Below are 20,677 nucleotides of genomic sequence, written 5' to 3' on the forward strand. Positions count from 1 at the left end.
CGTGTCAATCTTATAGGACTTCAAGAAGCCCAAGTGAACTGTGTCTATACGTCTCTCTCTCTCTCTCTCTCTCTCTCTCTCTCTCTCTCTCCCTCCCCAAGACACAATATTTCCATTTGTTTTAAAACAAAACTCTTTCTCTCTCCTAGACATATGTATTTCTATTTTTTTAAAAACACTTTGTTTCTATTATTTTGTTTGGTCCTATAAAAACTGAACTGAATTTGGGTTTTATGCAAAATCTCTGTCAGGCTTTTGGCTTGTGGCCTGGGTTTTCGCCATCTCTCACAGCACGTAAGTTTTGAAGCTTCAATTTCAGCTAAATAAGGAAAAGGGTTTCTAATTTTTTGATCATATTTCCTTTGTTTTCATTCAAAATCCAGTCTTGCATATCATGTAAGCTATAATACCGTTACTGAAATTTTCATGTGCTTTCTTTCTTTTTTTATCTGTTGAAACAACTTAGGTCTTTTGTTGGTGGACTTATTTTGATCATCATGTCTAAACATAGCTGAAGATGAGATTAAAAAAAAAAGTATGTTGCTTTGATTCTGGTTTTTGGGTAATTAGTCTTATTTTTATTGGTGAAGAAAATTTGGAATTTTGGGGGTGAAGTGGTTGACCTTCTGGATTGTATTTGTTAAATTACTTGAAGGGTTTGATCGGAAGTTTTGTTTTCAGGTGGGTGTTCTTGGTGAATGAGCTTTCATGTACTGTTTTTCCGTGGTTGGTTGAATTTTTCATGAAAAATGATATGCTATTTGTTCTTTTTTTCTTTTAATTTTTTTTAAATGAATGCTAATCTTGTTTCGAGACAATAATGATCAGATATGAGACATCAACAGTCCTCTTGCATGGTGATGGAATAAACCTCTGCCCCACAAATTTCTTTATAAACCCTTTTCATGTATCTGCCCTACTGCAAAAGAATGAGTATCTCATAAGGTTTAGTGTTTTGGGCTTTGCAAATTTGCAGCAAGTCTAAAGTTTTGAACTTGCATTCTTTAAAGCAGTTATGAGGCATCTTGATTATAGCTAATGGCATGATACCTCATCATTTTGGCTAAAGTTTTGAGCTTTCAATCTTTAAGGAATTTATGAGGCATCCGGATTTTTTAATTTTTTAAATAATAATCAAGGCATCCTGATTAAGAGTAATGGCATGATATCTGATCATTTTGGTTGGCTTCTTATGCAAGTGATCCTTGCAAATAGTTATTAGCATCAACTTTTGGGAGTCTTGTTGTTGTTTAGAACGTGTTTTATTTTATTTTTTGAGACAAATGATCAAGCAGTTTATTTTGAACTTAATTAGGCTGAAACTTGGCCTGTCTGGTGGAATTGCAATGTTAGTCCATTTGATACCAATCTTTTAGAGCCAAGACATCAAGATTAATATTTGTTGTCATTTTTAATCACCAAGTGACTTATAATGGATTGTATATATAATATCAGCCTTATCAGTGGATGGTGCCATCAGAAAACCTTATTAAAAGGATTATTGTTCTTATACACACACACACACACACACACACACATATATATAAAGAGTAAAAGTAAAAGGATTGATGTTACCTTGAATACAATTAGCTATCCCTTCCCGCATGCTAGTGTTACATTCATGCAACTTATTGGTGGATTGTATATGTGATATCAGGGGATGGTGCCCTCAATAACAAACTTAATTAAAAGCATTAATGTTACCTTGAATACACAGTAAGCTATCTCTGCATCTCTGTCAGCTAGTGTTGGATGTCTTGACTATTGCTTCACTCCTGTGGGTAAGTTTGTACCCATACGAGCTCAAAATGTTGCCTTGAGAATCATATCTAATTGATATGGTTTCACTTAGAGAATTACTGATTTGTTTTAATTTTATACGACTTGTTGCAAAATTGCAAATTTTGTGGGTCATTTGTGCATTTCGAACAGCATTTGAACTGAAATATGTGGTTTACACTATGAAAATTCTATTAATTGTTCTGAACATAGCAATCCCAGTTAAATGTGTTGCCTTTAATGGATTAGCTGATATTTGAACACAGTTATTGTGGTTCTGTTTTCAGTAACCATTGTGACTTTTTTCTATGCACTATGATTTTCAATCTGAAGTTGCATACTTTTCCTTCGCAACTGGAAATTTGGTAGACCTGTTAATATTTTTTTGTTGGCAAGATTCTTACAATTTGTTCTGCTGGTTGTCCACTATATGTCAGCTGGGTCTTTATGAAAATGGTTGCTACCGCCTACATGTATCTATGCTTTCCTGAAGTTCTCAAATTCTATTTTTTCCTTTTTTGTTATACACTTCAGACTATGAATTAGGTTTATATAGTGCACTTTTTCATGATAAGATATTTTATTATTATTATTTTTGGTTAATGATAATCACATATTTCTGTGGCTAGATTATCATAATTCACTGAGCAGAACACGATTAATTCATTTTGTTTTTAGCTTCAACTATGTTTCATCTAATTTTCCTGCTGTATGTCTTGTAGTGTGACCTGAAAGAATTGTAACCTTTTCATTACCACACTATAGTGGAAGAAGTCCAAAAACCTGTTCCAACAAAGTTTATGCATGATCACAATGGATGCAAAAGGTATAAAATGGGTTGGGAACATATATCAAAAGTTTGAAGCTATGTGCTTGGAGGTGGAAGAAATAATGTACCAGGTATGTCTTTTTGGATAATTAGCCTTTAGCTGTCCCCCACATTCTGAGTTCCAATTATGACTCTTAAGAACTAGCAGCTTATCAGCAGCAGTAGTCCCTTACTCCTATGACTGATGCTTGTAAAAGTACTGCTGCTACTTCCAGACCAATCTTTTCTACTTTGACCATAATTGCCTTGATCTTTGTATGATTCTTTTCTTTAGTATTCGTTTGTCAAGAGAGTTGATCTATGATCATCTGTATGAGATCGCTTGTATCCATTTATCATGGATATGTTTGAGTCAACTGTCTTCATCTGAACTGGTGGGCTTGCTAGTTTCATACTTTCACTCCTCCCTGAACATTAAGGTTATTATTATCTTTATTGTTTTGGAACAGGACACGGTCAAATATGTTGAGGATCAGGTTCAGAATGTTGGGGCAACCGTTAAAAGGTTCTATTCAGATGTCGTGCAAGATTTTACTCCCCCATCCTCAGAGGATCCTATGAAAGTGCCAGCCTCTGAGTTACCTGTAGAACGCTATTCTGATGTTGGGATCTATAGAAGGCGAAAAGTAGGCATGAAAAAAGATCCTCTGAGGGTTGATGTTGGGAAACAAGCTGAGGATTCAAAAGTAATTTCTGGTATGAATAAAAATTTGGGCTGTGCAAGATCTCTTAATGTTGTTCGTGATGTAGATAATTTGTGCCAACTATCTTCTGGGGATTCTGTGAAAGGAACTTGCTCTGAGGCATTTTCAGGACATTATAGGGATGGGAATATCTATAACAAGTCAAACCTTGGTATCCAAGAAATTCCAGAAAATAACAAACTGCCACAGGCTGAAATGTCAGGGGAAATTGCACCTATAAATGACGTGGGCAGAGCATCATCAGAACTCTCAAATCAAAATCAGGGGGCTTCATGTGACCAGACAGTTACAGTTTCAGCCCCTGCTTTGGTTGAAGTTGGAAGGTTTGAATCCATAGCAGAAAGTTGTAATGAGGTTGAAAATGCAAGTGAACATAAAAATGATGACTCAATGCATAGTGCATCATCTGATATGACTTTTTTGGTTGACTCTGCTGGAAATGAAGGAAAAGAAATGAGACCTCCATCCTCTGATGGCCTCTCAGCTGAGTCAAATGGTGACTATTTTCTTGTTCATAATTGGCTGTTGTTTTTCTTCCCTTTTGCTGGTTTCTTTCTTTTGACTAATGGTTTTTGCAGCTGCAGACATTTGTACAAACAATGGGGCGATTTCTCTTTTTGGTTCCTCGCTGGATTTAGTACAGTACAATGAAGTTGCTGATAAGGAGGTTTTTGTCTCTCATCCAGGTATTATTACATTTCATCTGGATGCTTTATATGAATCTTCTCCTCCTTGTTATTAAGATAAGGAGGAAGAGTTTGTTGATGTTGTTGAAAATGGATCAATGAGGCATCTTGATCTGTTTCATATTGCTTATTTTCACATGTCACAAAATTTGCAGGAAGATCAGATGACTGGAGCTTGGAGGCGCTTGAGAGTAGTACTGTTTCTGAACGGGGAGTGGAGACCACCCAACAAGATGCTAAGGTAAAGCTTGAGGAAACCTGTATTCTTGTGGATGGAGATGAACTTCATTTTGTTCCTCACAAGGAAGGCAAACGCAGGCCGTACAAGGTACTCTCTCTCACTCTCTCTCGCTATATGTGTATGTGCATGTATGTGTGTAATTGCTTCTAATTGCACATTTTTCTTTTTCAGAAAAAGATTCAGGAAGCCTTTTCTTCAAGAATGAGGTCGGCAAGGAAGCATGAGTATGAGCAGCTGGCAGTTTGGCATGGGTCTGATGGAAAAATAAGTAAAGCATCGGCTGAGAGTTCAACACCAACTCTTCCTTTGGTGAACAGGAAGAAAACCACAACTAATGATTTCAATGAAACTGAGTGGGAGCTTCTCTAGATACAAAGGTATTTACTTTGTAAATAATTAGTGACTGCTTATGCAGCCTCCCATTGCAAGCTAAAAAGGTGATTAAGGTGCTGTGCTCGACATTGAATGTGGCAGCCAAAATTCTACCTCTTATATAAGTTATATGAAGCGGGTAAAATGTTTTTTTTTTTTTTAAAAAAAAAAAAAAAAAGAAGGGAAAAAGGACCTTGCTTTTATGGTGATGAAATTTATGAAATAAATTATAATTACCAACTACCAAATACCCCATGTGTAGGGCTAAAAGCAGGTCTATTTACTTTACAAATATGATGTGCAAACGTTTGCTGTCTGTGCTTGTGCTCAGCATTGTTAGTAAATACTCCTTTATATTTAATGAAAGTGTTCTACCAATATCGACCTATTTCATATGTTGGTCATGCTACTTAGTGAGATTTAGATTTTATGTGTTACCCTGGTTAGAGGAGACACATGTTGTGGATTCTTGGATTTGGCTATTCTAGAGGGTAGCAATTGGTCAAGCATATTTATAGGTGCACTATATATAAATATTTTATCAGCAAGCTAAACAGTTTGTTTTTATAGTTTATACCATACTATAGGCTTATCTTGGAGAAATTGTGAAGTAGAGAACTAATGCTCTTCGTCATTCACTTCCAGCTACTGGCACTGAAGTGGGATTGTTAATACTTACCTATGCACAAACTACTCTCGGTCTTAAACATCTCACTATTGTTTCTCATATGTTTTTACATTTTCAAGTAGTGCTACCTTATTTGAATCAGGGATTACTAAAGAGACAAATATGGGATTGCTTATAGCATCAATGAATATTCAACTTTGAAATTGGTTTCATTTCAAATTTAGCTGGGATTCCAATTGAAGATTGTAAATAATGTCATATACGACACAAGTAGTGGTTCCAAAGCCAAATAGTTGAAAAGTTTGTGTCCTTTATCCCTTATCCTTCAAAATTCTGTAAAGGCATATATATATATATATATATATTAAAAGTAGAGCAAAACACTTACAATAGTAGTAGTAAATACAAGATCTCAGAACAGATTAACAATTACAAAGCTTGAACTAGTTCTAGTTACAAGGTTTGTAGAGAAAGTAGGAACAAGGTAGTAGTAGTAGAAATGAGGAAGCAAAGAATTCTCTCTCAAAGAAGGCTTCTAAGGAAAGAAAACTCTCTCTTGAGAAAATTCTAAGAAGAAATTCTATCTTTAGCTTAAGGGATAGTCCCCCTTAGAGCATCTCCAGCAGTAGAGGCATCCCCAAATCCTAGCTATAATAGAGAATGTGAGCAAAAAAACCCTCCAGCAGATTAGGCATACCCCTTTTTTATTTTTTGGGCTTATGAACAGTAGCCCATCAAGTCTGATGGGCTACTGTTCATTAGCCATTGAATATCTTGAATAAAATATTATACCCACTCATTTTTATATTAATTCTTTCTCTCTCCTCCAGATTTCTTTTTCTCTCTCATTCTCTTTGTTGCTTTTTTTTTTCCTCTCATTCTCTCATTCTCTCCGTTGCCGTTGCTTCTTTTTTTTCTCATAAACAAAACGAAGAAAAAAAGAAGAAAGAAACAGAGAGACCTGTTCATGAGCAAAAGAATTAATCCAAACACAAAACAAAATTCAATTCTTAAAATAAAATTGAATCAGAACAAGCAAATATGAAAAAAAAAAAAAAAATCGATCTGACCCAAGCCGATCGGTGGGGAGGACGACAAGCGTTGGCTGAAGCGGCGGTGGAGATGCTGTCGCGGCTGCTGGAACTGGAATGTTCTTGTGAGGTGAAAAAGAAAATAAAAAGAGAGGGTTTGTGTGTCTTGTGTGGAGGAGAAAAACAAGAAAAAGAAAAAAGGAAAAAAAGAAAAAAAAAACGTGGATGAAAATGAAAGGAAAGGTAAAAAAATAATATAAAAAATAAAAAATTCTAATTAAGAAATTCTACTACAATATTTTCACAGTAAATTTTAAGTAACAAATTGTTATTAGTTAATATTGGTGAGAAAAAAAAAAATTCTATGGTGAGTTCAAATTATAACTAGTAACAAATTTTTACATAAATTTTGTTGTGAAAGTATTGCGAAAAATATTGTAAATATAACATTTTTCATTAAAAAATATAATTGTTGGGAATAAATATAGGAAGAATAAATGATGATAAAGAATGAATGAAGAAATAATATTTAAATGAGATAAAGAATGGGATAGAGAATCTGTTGGAAGTGTATTTGAAAAAGTGGGTAGGCAAAAGTTAAATGTCACTGTTCATTAGCCAAACAGTACAAAAATTTGGCTATTCTGCTGGAGATGCTCATGCTCTTAAATAGGCAAAATTTGGAGTGAATAGTGTCATGAACAGTAAAAAGTGAATAGTATCGGTAAACAGTAATTTGTGAACAGTAATTTTTTTCCACTTTGTGTCTTGAAATCTCCAGTAATTGTGGCTTTGGCATAGGCATTGGATCAAAAGAATCTTTGACTTGGAGAGGACAAAAAGCAAAAGAAACACTTTGAACATGTAGTGGAACATGGAGTGGAATAGTGTAGGAACTTTATGTCTTGAATTTTTGGGGAATCATGAGGAGAATATATAGAGTTCAGAAGCCTTTAGTTTAAGGGCTTAGACCTCATCATTGTTGTCATTTTGTACCAACCTATATATATATATATATAGGTTGAGAAAAACCAATAAAAAAATTATTTACCTACTTTGGGTAGATGAGTGAGTAAAACATTTCATTAATGTTCCAGGGAACCAATTCAAACTTGGGTAGTACTGGTTTAGACTTTTCCCAAACTGCAGTTGACAAATTTGCGTTACTGGGTTGATCTATGAGTATAGGTTCAGTACGAGACCTTACCATAATGATTGCCATTATCAACATTTTCGGTGGATGGGCCATTAGGTTATCAAAATTCGATATCAGAAACAAGTTCACATATTACCCAGATTGGCACTAAACGAGTGGTAAAATTAAATTATAAAAAAAAAAAAAATGTAGCACGGCTGAAAACTAATTCAATTGGTGTGAATTGCAAACAATTCAATTCTCTTTTAAGAATTTCTATTTTCTACATTTGAAAATAATTTTTTCAAGCAAACAATTCAAGATCAAACAATTAGATGTTAAGAAATAGGAATATCTCTGGACTTGTCTAAGACCATAGATGCATACACTAGTCTGTTCCATGTATCCGGCAATCCAGGCAAACACCAGTGGCTGCAATCGGCATAAGTCAACGGATCACTTCGTTGTGTTACTGTCAACAGCTTCCCTTGCCTCGATGTGTAGATTGATGGATGTGCATCTCTTCGATATTGAGATAGATTTGTGATGTTCAAGTACCTCGCTGGTTTGCTCATTCTGCCAATTGTTCTCTCAACAATCTCTACCAATGACTTGGGAAATGTTGCAACATAGGACTCGTCCATGATGGGTTTGGTTTCATTGTAACACCACTGATCCTCTTTGTGTTCGGGTGATATGCTTCGGAAAAATACCATGGTATTGTTCATGTCCACATTCTTATCAATCCAATGAGCCCAAGTTTTCATGGCTGTCTCCAATGCTAATTCACTGTCCATCTTTCTCACTACTTTTCCTCTATACAAAAAATAATTCAACCTGCAAATGTCTCTCAAATTAGATATAGTGCCCGCTTGTTTGCACTTTCAGATGACAAAAAACACTTTTTACTTCAAAGTTCAAAATGGTGTTTGGTGAGTATTAAAAAGCTGTTTTAGTAAGAAAGTTGATTTTTCAAAAAGTGCAAGGCCCTCAAAAAGCGAAAGAACCTTCGGCCAGCTTTTGCAAAAAAGTCACTTAATTTCAGGAATTGTTAGTTTAATTATCAAATTGTCCACTTGTTTTATTAAAAACCCAACTTTACTCTTTGAAACCCTTTCAGACCATCATGTCAGAATAGATAACATTATATTCAATAAGACAAAAACATTATTAAAATAGTGATATTGATATTATTAAAAATATATAACATTATTAAAGTAAGACAGATAACATACTTGGTTCAAAATTTGTAGAATAACAAATAATTGATGCTAAAAAAAAACTAACATTATTAAAATATTACCAATAATAGTAATGGTAATAATAAATAATTATGACAATAATATATTTATTATTATTATTATTAAGTAGCTATTTGTGAACGTTTAAACATGAATAAATAAGCAAACAGAATTAGAAATTGGATTCAACAACAATGTCATAATAATTCTCACAAGATTATAAAGCTTACTCTTTGAGTTTCCCCTTCCACCAGTGACCAGTATTGAATACCATTATATCAGCACCACGCCATTTACTTGCTGAGGACGATATTTTTTCTAGCTTTAGAGTTTTTGTACCACGTTTTTGGTTTTCTACCAAGTCTACTAGAAAGGGGCTCCAATAGAACTCCACGGAACAATTATAGACCTGTTGCACATTTTTCATCTTGTTAAGAATTCAGCTATCATAAAGAGGCTTATGAACCACACTAAGAGCAATCAATGATAAACACTGGTTTCTCTTAAAAAAAAAAAAAATGATAAACGCTGGTGCTATTGAAATACTCAGAAGAGACAGATATGATAAAACAGTCCTCTTACCTTTGCTCTAATAACCTTGTAAAAACCATTTGTCTCTCGAACATGGGCTTCTGAAGAAGGATTAGGAATGGAAGAGTAAAGAAGGCAAGCCAGAGATTCCCACATGTTTCTGTTGAGTGAGTCTCCAACTATAATCACTCTCTTCCCTCTAAGCCTCTCTAACATGTCTGTACCATTAAACCTTTAAAAAAAAAAAAAAAAAAAAAAAAAACCTTGTCAAATATGAATGAACTTGCATATTTGAGGTAAAAACAGAGTTTAAGTTGGAAAGCTTTTGACTTACTTGGGAATTTCACACCCCTTTGCTTCCCAACTCCAATTTTCATATTCAAAATCTGGCCTTCCATTCCTTTGGCAACTAACTTGATCACTAAGAAATGGACACTGTGATCCCTTATACAAAGGACTGTCTTTCGGAGCATAAGTCCATTTCCCATCAAAGATATTGCAGCTATGTTCTTCCTCTTTTGTCTCTTTTTCATGTTCACTGATGTTTGATGGTTGTGAAAAAATCATGCTTGCTGCTGGCTGCTGAGCCGAGTCATTTGATGATGTTGTTGACGAGGCTATGTTTTGAACACCCGATAGTTTTTCGATTTCATCGCCCTGATTTAGACAGAATAGCAGAATGATGCAGCTTAATAAGCTTACCAATGTGCAGAGCATCCATTTGTCATTGATAGTGGAACTGATCTCCATGGCTGCACTGATACTATTTCTCTATAGTTCAAGGCAGGTTTATGGTTTGTCTGGTTCCAAGTTTCAAAATGACCAAGTGTTAGCTATACGAAACTTAAATTTTCCTTGGATGACTTCCATTACCATACGCTAAAGATTATATTCATCCAACCACGACAAGGGTGGTTTCCAATCTTTATCAAATGATTGCTATTGCTATAAAATTATTGTAAAACTTGTTATGAGTTTGGTTCAGGATACTGATGTGATTTTAGTGCTTAGTTAGGGACAGATATGGTAACAAAATTGTGTGTAAAATGTGAATAATATAGCCAGGCCCTCTCAATGCAATTAACTTGAACTTTAAGCCTTTGACTATTTAAGTGGCAAGTGATAACTACTAACTAGTAGTACTAATTTGAAGCAGAAGTATGTATAAGATGCTTTAGGTAAAGCAATCTCACTTAATTCCACATTAGGTAGGTGGTGGTAGATATAACAAAACAACTTTGACACCATACATGGTTTCATTTTCCAACTTTAAATTAGAGGAGGATTATTAATTATCAATTTATCATTACTTTTTTTATGAAAAAGAAAAAATTATCATTACTTTTAAAAATTGTTTTCAGACTTTTTTTTTTTGACTAAAATGTACATTTCTTCAAGTTAGACAATGGACATGTGCCTCATAAATAGATTGACATATACAATGCAATTTAATTAAACACCTCAAAAATAAGAATTAAAGACTACGGGAATTTTTCCACCCTTATGGGTGGTAGTTGAGATTCTTGGCTCGAGGGGTCTATTTAAAGTTGACCCTCTTTCAGGACCTGATAATTTGTTTAACTTTCAGTAGCGTATTAAAGTACTAGTTGTGTGTCTCAAAAGCATGATAACTACTCCTTTTATTGCATTCTTTTACTGGGTAAAAAAAATCATAGAGGCTTATTATATCTGACTTCATTATCCTCATATTGCTATGTGTGGAAAACTGTAAGCAGGCCATGGGTCCAATTTTCCAACTGCAATGAAATTAGGTAAATTTAACAATGGGATTGAAACTCTCTCAAAAAAAAAAAAAGGGTAAATTTAATAATGGGATCTATAATTTGATTTCATATCCATTCTTAACAAAATTTGGTTAGCATTAATACCATCGATTTTCATGAGGTTGTTTCACTGAGCAATTGCAGTAGAAAATTAATCAACCAACAAAAAATTCGTTCAACCAGTTATAGCATTTTTTTTTTTTTTTTTTTTTTTTTGGGGGTGGGGGGGGTGGTTTGTGTTGAATCAACCAGTTATTGCCTGGTTTAAAGGTTATATGGTTTCTCAATTTGAATTAATTGGAGACAAATAGAAATAACCTCATGACCTGCATTTGGTGGTTCCACAGTTCCACTCTTTGAAATTCAATTTATTTGTTTCCTCTTTCTTTTTTTCTTTATTTATTTATTTTTTGGTGGTATTGGTAATGATTTCTGGTTTACTTTACATTTATTGGTGCATAGATATACAATATTTTGGGAGTACAATAATAATGTGCTGCATTTTCTTACATGAATGGTAGTTGTAAACTCGAAATATTGTATATATACGCAACAAATAAATATGACATTGGCTAATATTAGAGGAAGTGACAGTTTAATCTTTTGGAGAAGTCAAATTCTTTATTATTTTTTTTTTTCTTTCTTTCTTTTGCACATCATGGACAAACTTTAAAGGCATAACATATGTTGCATTAAAGATACTAGAAAATACCATATTTATCACTATCAAGTATCAAATGGCTGTAATAATTATAATGACGCATACAATTCATAATATTCATTGCTATAGTTACACGTACCTTTCACCTTCGACTTCCTATTGAAAGTGTCCAATAAACTCCGAGTCTTTTCTTTTCAGTTTTCAGCGTAACATCACTTTGATTTCTTGTTATGAATAGGGATGAACGGCGTATGAACAAAAATGTTTTTGGGGTTCTGTTTTGAAAATGGCAACGATGTATGACAGACAATGAAAGAGAGGACTGTCATGTCATGCAAATTACTTACCACATTTCTTTCTGCTCAGTAACAAGCTAGGTACTGGAAATTTGGTAATACAAACTGATTGTAACTGCAAATTATGACTATTTGGAGTCCAGGAACAAGCACCTAGTTGATTGAAGAAAGACTTTAAAAATTCAAATGAAAAGGCAAAAACACTGTAACATCTGTGTCTTTTTCCTCTTTGTTCTATTTGTTTCATCTTATTTTTATTTTATTAAAAAAAAAAAAATCAGCCTTTACGAAGCAAGGAAATGTTGGCTTCTTGGTGGCAACGGCCAAATGACAAATTCAAGAAATATTGTCAACCTAGGTAACGAAGCTACATGAAATGTTGGCTTCTTTGTACCAATGGCCAAGTGAGTCAAGTGACAAATTCAAAACTGGGAATATACTCAACTCAGGGATTGGAAAAAAAAATTCTGATAATTATCGAGTAGGCAATAATTAATTCCTGAAGAATGATGAAATTAATGATGTCCAAGGCAGTTGTTACACCTTGTTAATTTTTGGGATGTATGTAGTCTCCTATTTCACAAACATTAGGTAATTATAAAAAAAAATGCTTGAGATAATACCATAACAAATTAAATTATAAATTGTTTTAAAGCTTAAACGGATAAGAAGTGATAAATTTAACCATCCACATTAAATGTTTAAAAATACAAAAAATTGAGCTTGTTGTCAAAAAATCAAATGGAAAGGCTGAGAATTTCACAAGTTATTTAAAAATTGCTGCCAAATTTTGCAAAAATTTGAATCCATAAAAATTGTATCCATATAAATATATAACCACTAAAGTTGAAAAGAAGTGTCATAAATATATGAAACTTCCAAAGTACATTAATGGCATACTCCATTTTGGCATTTTGGTATTTTCTCTTTTAGTAGTGGGTTTTATTAATTAAGTTCACGGGAAGACTTAATAATCGTATAAAAGAAGAGAGTACGTAAAATTGTTTAATTTTCTAAGAAAGTGTAATCTTAACCTTTCTAGAATTGCTTGTTGTACACCATGCTAACTATTTCAAGATTGTGTCATCCTAAATTCCTAATAGTAGGGATATGTTGAGTAATAATGCTAACACTAATCACAACTTCAATTACAATTAAGTATTAAACAAAATGAACCTTTTAAGTAACCACTTGTGCCAAACGCATTACTAATAGAATATAAAACGTAGTTACACAGAAATACAACAAAAATATATAACTATGCTTTTTCCTTATAAACAAAACAGATATATGAGAAATAATGCAAGATAAGAAGAACCTAAATTCAAGAAACAAACCACCAGAAAGGTTTTGTCAATATTTATAAACAAAATCGTTTAAAATTACACTGAAGACTGTCCGAATTAATGTGCCCAAATGGAGAATCCAATAAGAAATTCTTTCAACATCTTACATCTCCATATGTATTGGGCAAACTTTGCCATAGCATGTACAGCTAATTGGTTTGCGCATGATTGAAATTTGAAAGAGAGAGGTCCCAAAACAACCTCATAATTATATTCCACTCACAAGATTCTCAAAATTGGTCCCGTTCTCCGCATTATCTACAGTTGCCTTATGCACCACACGAGTCACCTTCAACTTCAAGTATCAAAAGTGTAGAGCCGAAGTGTGGAATATATATATATATATATTTATATATTTTGATGTTTAAGTCATGGTTTTGACGTATTAGGATGGCAAATCCTTCTCATAATGTAGAATATATTGAAAAATTATCGTGTGTGTAAAACATTGCTTACAATTTAGGCATATATTTTAAGTACCTGTTTTTGCTGCCACAACCGAGAATGCATTGTCCTGTTACATGCATAATATTACCACTTGCATAACAACATGTTCAAACCAAATGTCTTCATTTTTCCTTCTGATATTTGATTTTTGATTTTTGTTGCATAGAAAGGGAGTAATATTTAAACAAACTGTTTAATTACAACACAAAAAGTAAAGATTTTAGCAAGCAGTTCACAACAAAGGGATTCTAGTATAGTTCTAAAAATAAGAAGTAGCCAAAAAGTTGGAAGTTGGAACAGTTGAACCTTTCCTGTTTCCTTGCTCCCCTAGCTATTTGTCAAAGAGTAGCTAACAAGAAGGCCGTTTCTACTATTAGCTTCCTATAAACTATAAAGCATCTACCCTATGCTAGGCTTAAATCATACCTTTATTAAATATCACATGATTCGGAGATTAAGCTACTAGTCTATCCTAGGTGCAACGAGAATCCTATATATTATTCATTTTCTATTCGAATTCATAATAAGACAAAGGAATTTGGTTATAGATTAGGTGAGGGAATAAAACATTTTGTGTGGGTAAACTATTATGTATACATTTCGATCCATAGGAAAAATAACAATTTAAGTGGCACTTGTATTTTCCACAACCAGGCCCATGATGCTTAAGGGAATTGGAAAATTTGGTTATGTTTGTAGGCAAACTGGGCTGAACAAAATATGCCTGAGTTATGACCCCAATTTTGGTAGTCAGGCAATTGGGGGTGACTTGGGGTAGAGGGTAACTGGGTAAGCAAGCAACATTTGTTCCAACTCGAATGGTAACACAAAGGACAACAAGTGAAGGGCCTAAGTCATATAGTTTCAAACTTTCATCAAATTCCCTGACCCCTAGATTAGAGACCTAAGGGATCACATGGAAGCCAATTATCAGACCAAAAGAAGATGTTAGTACCATCTCCTGCAATCCATATAGGTCCTTCGTAGCAGGTTTTGGCCATAAATGATTGTTTTTCAAAACTGTAAACTATTATTAGACTTATTAATTAATAGAAAAAGAGTAATAGTCTTCGCTTTTATATTCATGATGAATCTTACTAATTAAATTCAGAATTGAATTTATCATAAATGTGAGATAAAAGAACACTAAGTTACCATAATTTGGAAGTATTTAATAATTTTTTATAAAAAGACAGATTTGAGAAAGATTTGTAACTAGAACCCAAGAAACCCAAGAAACCGAATTGCTAAGCAGGTCAAAGCGGGACCACAATTTAGGCCCTAACCTATATACGAATGACATAGGCCTAGCCTAGGTCACATTCATTTCCTTTGCCCAAGGCCCCAAGCATTTTAGTAGGCTCATCTAAATGCCTCTGATTGCTTTTCTTTTATTAATATTATTTTATTTAAAAAAAGACCTATCTAAGTGCTTATAATTCATTTCTCCCTTGTTCCAAACTGTTTGCCCTGCCTAGAAAATTTAACTATTTAAGAAAATATCATTAAATCCTTCTCAAAAAAAGAAAAAAGAAATCATTAAATGTCTTATTTCTTTAAAAATAGTAAGTTAAAGGTTTCCAAAATTACCATTAAATAAATTTATCAAAAATTTTAAAAACTATGGATATAAAAATAAAAATAAAATCTTTTAAACAATTTTTAAAGTTATTGTCGATTACAAACTCTATTATTGTACTACTCTTACAATTACAAACTTGTAAATTACAAATTTATCTTCAAATTTAAATTATCTAGCCACCAAGCTTAATTTAAATTCAATTTTTATCTTCAATCTAAAATAGAGCAAGTTTAAGCCGAAATTCAAATCAATGTAAGAGGGGCAGTAGCTGCTTATAAAGGAGAAAACACTCCTTACAAAAAGGCGGAATGAAAATCCGGGGTTTAGAGAGTAAATGATTAATGTATCACAAATTTCCTCATAGTGTTCAGTTACGTACTAATATGCATGTTAATTAGCTGAGCTCAGCCATTAGACAATTTAAAAGCTTGTTTGATATTCTCAAAAAAAAAAAAAAAAAAAAAGCTTGTTTGAGGCCTAACAGATAAGAAGATTTAAGGTAATATGCATGTTAATTAGCTGAGCTCAGCCATTAGACAATTTAAAAGCTTGTTTGATATTCTCAAAAAAAAAAAAAGAAAAAAAAAAAAGCTTGTTTGAGGCCTAACAGATAAGAAGATTTAAGGGAATTAAACCATTATAGATATAATTAGAATCATATATACCACATTTTTTTTTTTCTTTCGTTTTTAGCCCATGCCACTAATTTTTAAAATAACTAAAAATGGGAAATCAATACTAATGGCTAAAACGGAAATATATATAATTCTAAAAATCCATTGACCTAATAGAAAATACATAAATAATGGCCATTTCAAATGAAAAATATAATATTTCTTTTGAATAAAAGAACTCAGCATATTTAGGGATGTGGGTTCTAGCTAATTGTTTTCGTTTTGAATTTTGATAATTTTTTATCCAAAAGACTAGTTCAAAATGAAACTATATATATTTCCTTTAAAATTAGTTTTAACTTTGATTATTTTAAATATACATTGCCTATAAAATCAAGTTTTTAAAATTTTGGTGTTATCTCTTTGATAGTCCTACCAAATCTATTTTTAAATTTGAAATTTGAAATGAATGTTAACTAAACTTATGATATGATAGACAAACTTGAAATGAAATAAAATCAATTTGAAACCCACTATCAACAGGTTTTAACCACTTGGGACTCATCCCTTTACCAGGCTGAGATGATGGGGTCCGAATCAATCAAAAGGCTCATTAATTTGAGTTAATTCTTTAATATGTAATAACGGAATTAAAATGGAAGAAAAACGAAATTAAGATATATATGTTTGCAAAGTAAATGAACTCAAGGAAAAACTGTCACTAATAGAACTTAAATTAATAACTGGAAGCAAGTCTTGAATACGTTTTCCATTACTCCCTCTCTCTCTCTATATATATAGATATGCTGGGCACTCAATAATCATAGCCATCTCCATTGTAAAACATTACATTTTCACTTGGAGAACATATTGAGTGGTTGAAGACAATGGCCTTAATGCACCAAAAGCAATTCATATCATCTCTTTTCCTCGTACTGATATGGGTTTTCCAAGTGGTTATGTCCACCAATATTGACGATCCATATATGTCTGAGAGATTTGAACAATGGATATCAAAATATGGGAAAGTTTATAAAGATACTGGAGAAAAAGAATCCACATTTAAGATATTCCGAGACTACGCTTATATGGTTGATTATATCAATGGTGCAAACCGACCATACAAATTAGCCGTTAATAAATTTGCTGACCAACTCCCCTGGGACTTTCGGCAAAATAGGTATTCACTATTAACTGGTATGCGTGTTGTAGATTTTGATTTAAAGAAAACCAGAGTACCCTCTCTTAGGTATGAAAATATGACTACACTCCCTGCTAGTGTGGATTGGAGAAAGAATGGAGCTGTCACGCCTGTCTTGTATGACACCGGCAACCAATGTGGTAAGACAATAAGATATGACAAATTAAATTTCACTTTCTTTTCTTTCTTTTTCTTTTTTTGTTTTGTTTAATTTTCTAAGTTGGCATGTTGTGATTAAAATACAATAAAAGTGTTTTTTGTGTTATTTTTATTTGGTACCAATTTCCTTGTATCTTTAATTCTTTATGCTTAATTTCTATGTATTTTGTGGGTTTTATTGTAAGTGGGTAGGGCTTAGAGATCATGAAGAGCATCTAGATCTGCCAACTTGCGAGATGACTCGCTAGATCAAGCAACCCACAAGTTATGCATATGGCCTGCTCAAGGGGGATTCAAAATTCTATTGAGAGCAACTCACAAGACAACTTGCGAGACAGGTTGTCCTGTGAGTGGCTTGGTATTAAAATGAAATTAGTTAGTTGGATAACCTAATGTACCTTTCCCATACCCACTACATATACATCATATTCCCACAATTTTTAGTAGTGAGGAAACTCGTATAAACTTAGAGAGATATTTAAACCCTAGAGCTAAATCATTCTTATTCCTTTTACCTTCTCCCTTTCACCATAACCATATCCTATGAGAGTAGATTTGATCCTTCACATTATTCTTCACCTTAGTGTTGTGAGTATTGTTTGGACCCTTGGGACCATTGGAGTTTGCCCAATTTCAGCCGGTAAGGCTTGAAGGTGCAATCTAGCTTGTTTGCAGGATTTGGAAGCTAGTTGAAGACAAGATTCTGATAAGTCCAACAGTAGCTGGAGCTTAGAGGGCTTAAATACATTGGCCCATTAGGTAGCTTAGGATTGAAGGGTCTTTGTGTATATATTCTTGTATTTTAACTCATTCAACTAGTTAATCATTTTTAGCTTGGAGGGCTACAAAGGTTTTTATGTCAAGTTCTTCAATTTTCTTTTTAATAATACATCATGTGTAATCTTGGATTTTCTCTATGATAACACATCGTGCTTAGCTAATTTGTTAATCACGTAAATTCCTCATTAATTGTGATTAGCTTAAAATTGATTAAGCCATAATCAAAATTTGGGGGTCTAAATTAGTAACTAATTAACTAGGGCTTGCACTTTCAAAAAGCAACGTTAAGGAATGGTGATTCTATATGAAAATGATTTTAAACAAATCACATTTTGCCACATTAACAATAGCAACAAAGCCTTAGTTCCAAAATTTTTGAGTTGGCTATGAATTCTTAAACAAATTAGTTAGGGTTGGCCACTTATATACTTTTTCTCTATTCTATTCTATCTAAAATTATACTTTTTACCACATTCAAAAAATTTTAAAAAAAAATTAAAAAACAAAATTGTGAAATTTGTTGTGTTATTGTTGCATTGGAGAACAATGTACATTTACTCTCTTATTGTAACTCTCATAATCTTGTCTTTAACTTTGGTTGCTTTTGTATTTGAAAAACACCAGTAAGTTCCTGGGCTTTCGCAGCCGCGGCAACTATAGAGGGGATCCACCAGATATCTACAGGCAATCTGATCCCCCTGTCAGTACAGGAACTCATGGATTGTGCAGTTTATGTAGACGGAGATGGAAAGTTTCGTATTGAATACTTTGGATGTGCTTATCGACTGCCAGAAGATGCCTACAATTACACTTCAACAAGGGGCCTAACCACACAGGAAAACTACCCTTATGTGGGAATCAATGAAACTTGTCAAAACCAAGATGCGTCAAATTATGCAGTTAAGATTAAGGGCTATGAGTACCCTGCGCCTAGTGAGACATCACTGATGAAAGCTGTAGCAAACCAACCTGTCGCTGTTACCATTCGAACTGGAGGCGATTTCCGATTCTATTCTAGTGGTGTTTATGCAGGAGCTTGTGGTGATCTGGGCGATGATGTTCATTATGTTGCAATAGTTGGTTATGGTACCAGTGATGATGGTTTAGATTATTGGCTTATTAAGAATTCGTGGGGTACTGATTGGGGTGAGGATGGATACATGAGATTCTTGCGAGGTACAGATGATAAGGAAGGTCTTTGTCTCATTGCCAAAGATGCCGCTTACCCTATTGTCTAAATGTTATTTATATAATTGTGAGTTATATATGGATTTAATTTCTTCAATATGTCACCGTCTCCCTGCTTTCTTGATCAATAAGGGGAGTGTTGTGAAGAAATGTCTCCTAAATTATATGTATAAAAATCATGAATTTGTAATTTTGTAGCAATAAATTAAATTTGGAGGGGCTTTATACATAATAACGTGTTCCATTATAAGGGATTGCCAAGTTATGTGTATACAACCACCAAGTGAGTTGAGCTGGATGGTACTTAAGGCACAGGGGAACATGGGTTCCGATATTTATATAGTATTTTTAATTAATTCCAAAAAAAAAAAAGTTATATGTATGGTAGCTAGATTTTTTTTTTTAATTTTTTAATTTTTTTTTTTTTTTATGTATATATATACACACATACAAGAATCCATATTTGAATCTAAAACAACGTAAAGTCAGTTACATTGGGTAGAAACCCATTATTAGGATTAACGTAGCATAAAAAAGGGAGACAATAATACCCGTTATGTTGAGACAAATTCATTACTAAATTATATAAATATATGAAAATAGTCCAATTAATATATTAAATTATATAAAAAAAAGTTGGATATATATATATTTTTTAAATTCATGTATTGCATATAAAATATTAAGTAACAATACATTTTACTTTTGCATCTAGCCCCAAAATGTGTTGAGTCTACCTTAGACTAGTCTTATTTTTGCAAACTGTGAATTTTGAGTGAGGTTTGGAATGAATATTTTTGAAATTAAATTGAGGTATTTAATAGAAATGACACAATTTATAATTTATAATTTACAAATTAAAAAAAATTATATTTAAAATACTCTACGTATATGAAAAATATTCATAACAATGTGGCCATTTTTTGAATGAAATACATTTAATTTGCCAATATTATAGTTAATTTTTTCATGATTTTGGTATGATCATAGTGATATTAATACAAAAAAAAAAAAAAATATCAATTCATTCGAGACTAAAGTTGTAAAAAAAAAAAAAAAAAAAACACAAATTGATGGTTTTTGCAAAGAAGTGTTTAATTATGAGTATTATTGTTAGGATATTGGAAGAAACTAATAAAATTTTATAAAAGGATTTACTTTAAATTGTCTCCTTAGGCCCTTAAATATGTTGAGCCAACTCTGCTTGTATGACTCTGTAGACAGGGAAAATTCCCAACCTATCACAAGCTGACACGTCACACTACCAAGTCCACAAAATACAGCCAATTACAAAGCGCCACATATTGCTGCGAGGTTTTGCTATCATTATTCAGAAACCAACAGAAATTTGCCAAGTGTCATGCAAAGACCAATCACACATCATCGCACGTGTAAGCAATGACATAAGCAGTCTCGCACGTGTAAGCGATGACACAATCAGC

The 20,677-nt window shown here is 33.0% G+C and overlaps 3 protein-coding genes across 6 annotated transcripts in view; 2 read left to right on the forward strand and 1 right to left on the reverse strand.

Annotated features, from left to right (window-relative positions):
• The window catches only part of LOC111989643 (senescence-specific cysteine protease SAG39-like), a 90,332-nt gene extending 70,833 nt beyond the window's left edge, over positions 1-19,499 (forward strand). The window contains exon 2 of the mRNA XM_065762864.1: positions 18,676-19,499. Within this exon, the coding sequence (XP_065618936.1) occupies positions 18,676-19,285 (610 nt within the window). The 3' untranslated portion in view covers positions 19,286-19,499. The remainder of the gene's footprint in view (positions 1-18,675) is intronic.
• On the forward strand, positions 129-4,999 carry LOC112002089 (uncharacterized). Of its 4 annotated transcripts, XM_065762861.1 has the most exons (7): positions 131-294; positions 467-535; positions 2,502-2,679; positions 3,058-3,808; positions 3,891-3,998; positions 4,154-4,326; positions 4,411-4,999. In XM_065762861.1, exons 3-7 carry the CDS (start codon positions 2,584-2,586, stop codon positions 4,606-4,608), a joined length of 1,326 nt encoding a protein of 441 aa, XP_065618933.1. In that variant the 5' UTR covers positions 131-294; positions 467-535; positions 2,502-2,583; the 3' UTR covers positions 4,609-4,999. The 4 variants fall into 4 exon arrangements, with proteins under 4 accessions (XP_023890014.2, XP_065618933.1, XP_023890013.2 ...); XM_024034246.2 differs by lacking the exon at positions 467-535 and having other exon boundaries at positions 129-294; positions 3,897-3,998; XM_024034245.2 differs by lacking the exon at positions 467-535.
• Positions 7,616-10,107, reverse strand: LOC112002088 (protein trichome birefringence-like 42). The gene is made up of 4 exons (XM_024034244.2): positions 9,512-10,107; positions 9,229-9,409; positions 8,877-9,055; positions 7,616-8,242 (listed from the first exon to the last, which is right to left on the reverse strand). Exons 1-4 carry the CDS (start codon positions 9,925-9,927, stop codon positions 7,744-7,746), a joined length of 1,275 nt encoding a protein of 424 aa, XP_023890012.1. The 5' UTR covers positions 9,928-10,107; the 3' UTR covers positions 7,616-7,743.
• Positions 19,500-20,677: the final 1,178 nt, after the last annotated feature.

The sequence above is a fragment of the Quercus suber genome, unplaced genomic scaffold (genome assembly GCF_002906115.3).
Source record: "Quercus suber isolate HL8 unplaced genomic scaffold, Cork oak 2.0 scaffold_477, whole genome shotgun sequence".
NCBI classification, from domain to species: Eukaryota; Viridiplantae; Streptophyta; class Magnoliopsida; order Fagales; family Fagaceae; genus Quercus; species Quercus suber.

Bases quoted from the DNA above. Each gene is read 5' to 3' on its own strand.
- LOC112002089 (XM_065762861.1), top strand. From the start codon at position 2,584: ATGATCACAATGGATGCAAAAGGTATAAAATGGGTTGGGAACATATAT. The intron at 2,680-3,057 runs GTATGTCTTTTT...GTTTTGGAACAG, and splicing joins TGGAAGAAATAATGTACCAG to GACACGGTCAAATATGTTGA. The intron at 3,999-4,153 runs GTATTATTACAT...CAAAATTTGCAG, and splicing joins GGTTTTTGTCTCTCATCCAG to GAAGATCAGATGACTGGAGC.
- LOC112002088 (XM_024034244.2), bottom strand. From the start codon at position 9,927: ATGGAGATCAGTTCCACTATCAATGACAAATGGATGCTCTGCACATTG. The intron at 9,410-9,511 runs GTAAGTCAAAAG...TTTTTTTTAAAG, and splicing joins AAGGGGTGTGAAATTCCCAA to GTTTAATGGTACAGACATGT. The intron at 9,056-9,228 runs GTAAGAGGACTG...AATGTGCAACAG, and splicing joins ACAAGGTTATTAGAGCAAAG to GTCTATAATTGTTCCGTGGA.